The 5,000-nt window shown below is 42.3% G+C and overlaps 1 protein-coding gene across 1 annotated transcript in view; it reads right to left on the bottom strand.

Annotated features, from left to right (window-relative positions):
• Positions 1 to 5,000, bottom strand: part of LOC134463963 (monocarboxylate transporter 2-like) — a 66,747-nt gene that overhangs the window by 31,675 nt on the left and 30,072 nt on the right. Inside the window, exon 2 of the mRNA XM_063217350.1 lies at positions 3,231 to 3,465. Coding sequence (XP_063073420.1) covers positions 3,231 to 3,444 — 214 coding nt within the window. The 5' untranslated portion in view covers positions 3,445 to 3,465. The remainder of the gene's footprint in view (positions 1 to 3,230; positions 3,466 to 5,000) is intronic.

The raw sequence follows: 5,000 nt of genomic DNA, 5'->3' as shown, positions 1-5,000 counted from the left end.
GAAGAAGGGTCCATTGACCCGAAACATGATGTAAAAAAAATACAATATATAAAAATAAGTGGAAGCAAAAAATCCTGGTCAAAGCAGACTTTCTCATCTTTTACTTGTCAAGCAGACGTGAGCTGCACAAACAAAATCTCCTCTGACACCTCTGACCTTGTGTTTGACATTGATCGGCAGCACAGCACTCCCACTGGCTTCGATCCCTGCTGTCACACTTACCCTCCTCTCCTAATAAAGAGAGTGCTGGTGTACACACACCCACGTTTGATCTTCCTCTTTTCCTGTTTTCCGTTACTGTAGTCCCTGTCAATCAAATCAATCTTAGAAACTATTGCATGTAGCTCTATTACAGTGAATGTTATACATGATTTTAATTGCGTGCTCTATGCAATGCTGTGGAGGTCAATCAGTCGGTCAGACAGTCTGTGGGAGAGTGGTTTGCTTTTTTTTCATTTAAGAGGTTTTTCACGCAAGGCACATAGGTCTGAAGACCTTGTTGTGTAGCCTTTTTATATTACATTTCATGATGTCTATGCTTTCTAAATTACATTTACAAGTATTTAAAAACTGTAATACGGTGTGACCTTAAGTTAATTAGGTACATACGGTAGGTACATCCCTGAGAACAATGAGGGGTTAAGTGTCTTGCTTAAGTTCATTTCAGGACGCGTGAGGCAGGTGCACCTGCTGCACAGTTATGGTTACTTCCTTCACCCACATCCTACTCACACAGGATTCAACCTGCAACCCAAACACTCCAATCCAAAGACTAACCCTTTAGACTTAAGGTCCCAGCTGTTTTTTATTGTTTTATAGCCCATGAATGAAATCCAGTCTACTGCGTTACTGTATTCGCTCAGTGTTATCTGTTACCTGCGTTTGCATGCATTTGAGAGCAATATGTCTACTAAAAATGATAGTGTGATAGTAGAGTATATCGTATTACGCTAGCATTCACAAACACTCTATCATTCTCCTGCCACGTCACGTAACTACAAGTATACTGACCTGCAAAGTGCATCAACGTTACAATCATTTACACAGAGTAAAATGAGTGTCTTACTACCAAGTGAAAGATATCGTAGGTACAGTAATGGTGGTGATACTTGTATGCACCTTATTACAGTTTTTCTCGATTGCTTACACACATTTTTCAGAATCAGTTCTCGAATTCTCAAAACTCTACACACAAATCTCCAAACCTCACACACAACGGGCAAAACTCCTCACTACCTCTGAAAAATGCACGTCTTGTCTCAAAACAATGTACTCTCTTCTAAAAATGTCATTTTGTTCTCAAATGACACACACAAGCAGTCATTTTAATACACTCTTATGTGAACCATTGAACACTAATATGCACAAGGTAAAACTCTATACTCAACTTGAAACACAGTAGAAATTTATTTTCTTCAGTAGTTCTTTTCTGTAGTAAAATACTGAAATATTGTTTTTAGACTCGGAGTACACAGATGTGTATATATTTTACATATTTTTCTGACATTTAAAAAATTGCACTAATTTATTGTAAAATATTGGGTAACCACATGAAACTGATGTCTTGTATAACATATTTTTGAGTTCAAAAACTAAACAAATGTGTTTTCTCCTTGCATCCACTCATTTTTCATCAATATGACATGCAATGTGTGTCCTTATGGGGTGATGATTTCAGATTGTAAACCTGTATGAAGAGAGTTTGCCCATGTGATGAGGAAGTGAACTTAGTATGGCAGTTGATTTTAGTATTTTGAATGACAGTGTGTTCAATGTGACAACCAGGGTTTTTCTTCATGAAAATTGTGTGTAATCCAGAGAATTGTGTGTAGTGGTTTGAAAAGAGTGTGTTTTAAAACTGAAATGTGAGTGTAAAGAAGGAATTGTGTTTAGTGTTCAGTGACATTGGTTAGGGGAGTTGGGAAATGGGTGAGATGTTTCGAGAATTGTGTACCAGAAATTGTGTAGGAGCAATCGAGAAAAACTGTAATATGAATAAGAAAGAGATTTAGTAACAATGTGTTGCGAAAGTCAGTTTCTGGCAAAAACTCAGTTGGGTAAAAATGTGTAGATTTTGACTTTGTATGGCGGCGGTATAGTAATGCATGGAAGCAAGAGTATCTCCTTCATAACCAAAATGGTCTCTCTGACATATCCACTTGTTCACTATGAATACACAAATTACTAATACGTTGTGAAAGTGGCCTTGGTTGAGTCATAGCATTGTACTCTATAGACTAAGTGAGACAGTGGTCAGGATTTTCTGCATCTCTCACTTTTCCTTCTCACCCACCCCATGGTCTTCGATCTAAATATATTAGAACAAGGGCAGAGTACAGCAGTGGGGATTTCCCTTTATCTTACACTGAAGTCAAAGGTACTTCCCCTGGGGCTACAGCAATGGGCTACCCTTTTTATTTTCAAGCTCTTCTATAAGGCAGTCATGGGTAAGCGGTTAGGGCGTCAGACTTGTAGCGCAATGGCTGCCGGTTCAACTGTTAACCCGACAGGTTGGTGCGGAAAGCGATTGCTCACCCCCATCCTCTTCCATGACTGAGGTACCCTGAGCATGGTACCGGGCCGCCACACTGCTCCCTGGGGGCGCTATTTGGGGCCTCCCCCTTGCATGGGTGCATTTGCATTGTGTGCACTGTGTGCTGTGGAGTGCTGTGTCACAATGACAATGGGAGTTTCCCAGGTGGGCTTTCACTTTCATTTTCTGAGATCCTCTTAAAAGACAGTGTTACTGTACCTGTAGGTGCTTACTGTATGTACCGTCTTCTATTTCACATCAGTAGTCTTGTGTCAGTCTGGACTTCTGAGTTGCTCACGAAACATTAAGCTACACACACCCAAACAATATGCTCACACAAAATTTTACCTCCAGTGTACCCCCAACACACACACACAGACACACACACACACAGGCAGACACACACACAGACAGACACACAAAGACACACGCACACACTGTCTTTCTTTCTCACCTCCACCGTACATGACAGCCAGCATAATTGAAGAAATCCATGCCACCTGGCTGTGGGAGGTTTTGACAATGTTTTTTTATCCATACACACACACACACACACACACACACACACACACACACACACACACACACACACACACACACACACACACACACACACACACACACACACACACACACACACACACACACACACACACACACAGTCACACACAGTCACACACACAGGTGTGTCTCTTACCTCCGGCGTACATGACGGCCAGCATGATAGAAGATATCCAGGCCACCTGGCTGTAGGAGGCGCCGAAGATGTTCTGGATGTCCTTGAAGAAGACGGTGGTGGCCTTGGGGAAGGCGTAGGAGAAGCCGATGGAGATGAAGGCCCCCGCCACCACGGCCCAGCCCCAGCCCCCGTCAGGAGGGGGAACCTGGGGGGGTCCTGCAGGGGGTGGCATCGCACTGGCAGGCCCTGCTCACTGTAGAGGTGGGGGGGGGGGGGGGGAGAGAAAAAGAGAGAGAGATGATTATGACGATGACAGTCATCTTATCCTGTTAATCAGTTAAAGGGGCACAATGTAGGATGACGTCGCTTTTCGCGGTGCCCGTGGCATGCCTGTCTCAAAACCTATACACGATCATGAAAAAAATGCTGTTTAAATAAACTCGCGGTGAGAATGTTTTTCATCATAGAATGGCAGCAGTTGATACAAATGTGTGTGTGCATGTGTTTGTGTACAAATATTACTTGGTATATAAAATCCCCAAAATAACCCAAACAATTATTCAAAACCCTAGACGCCACATGGGTAAGTCATCATGCCTTTACTGTAGCGTCTTCTTCACCATCTTGGCCCCAAGCGACTCATCGCTGGTATCAGAATGAATCTCTGCCTGTAAGAGCATGACGCAATGTGCAGAGCGCAGGTACGTGTCCTGCATCATAACTGCATTGGACTGGAGTAAATGCCATTGAGTCAGCCCAGTAAATCTAATTTGGAGTCGACCATCTCATTTACGCATCTCATCACATGGTCTGGGTAGAGGCATGAGAGCCCATGCAACACACGTCATCCACTCCAAACTGAATGTGGACTGTTTGCTTTTTATGGATGGATATTTAATTAAAGCCCATTGAATGATGTGACCGTGTATGATATTTTTTTACATTTTATTTTCAAGCACATTGAAAGACATGTGAAGGACACTGTGTATGAGTGTGTGCTATATAATAAAATGATGGGTTGATTGATTGATTGATTGATTGGTTGATTGGTTGATTGATTGATTAATGGAAGAAGGGATGTTTGCAGAGAGTTTGTTTGTTCATCACACCTCTTCATTTACGGTATTTGACATATTGGGTCTTGTTATGGATGCTCTACTGTTTTCCAGTATGTATGGGGATAGGGGGTGGCACAGGTTATGGATAGCGCATGGCTAATGTTAATCTAATTTAGACAACTATCTTGCCATGTGGTTGGAGAAGATGCAAGACAGATGGGTCATGTTCTCATACTGCATTCACGTCCCACACTCCCAAACCAGGCATCCATTCCTCGAAACCATAGCTGCTAACTACGCTAGCTACTTTGTTGTTTGCGATGCAGCCAAGTTGTTCACTGGCTAGCAACTATGCTTTTGAGAAACGCACCTCAGATGTGGATTTCCAGTAAGTATGTGGGGGGTTGGAGAGCCAGGGCACTGGCAGCAGAGAGCACATGTTTTTTACATGTTTTTTTCTACTCTCTCTCACTTCTTCTTTTACTGGACACGGTACATTGGGTTTTCTTGCAGATGTCCTTGCCTTATCTTTTAGAGAGCTTGAAGTAAAAATGTAGCCTCATCATCGGCACCATTCCACTGCTGGGACGTTGTACTATATAGTCACCGGGAAAAATACTTAACTAACACAGTACTACACTACTACATCACAAATGACATCTTTCATAATACATTACAACTTAGTCGTGGCCAATCTGGTAAAAGCAAATGTATACCAAGAGCCCGTATT

This window comes from Engraulis encrasicolus, chromosome 15, assembly GCF_034702125.1.
Source record: "Engraulis encrasicolus isolate BLACKSEA-1 chromosome 15, IST_EnEncr_1.0, whole genome shotgun sequence".
Classification (NCBI taxonomy): domain Eukaryota; kingdom Metazoa; phylum Chordata; class Actinopteri; order Clupeiformes; family Engraulidae; genus Engraulis; species Engraulis encrasicolus.
The sequence above is the reverse complement of the archived record's forward strand: the minus strand, read 5'-3'. Positions and strand labels throughout refer to the sequence as shown.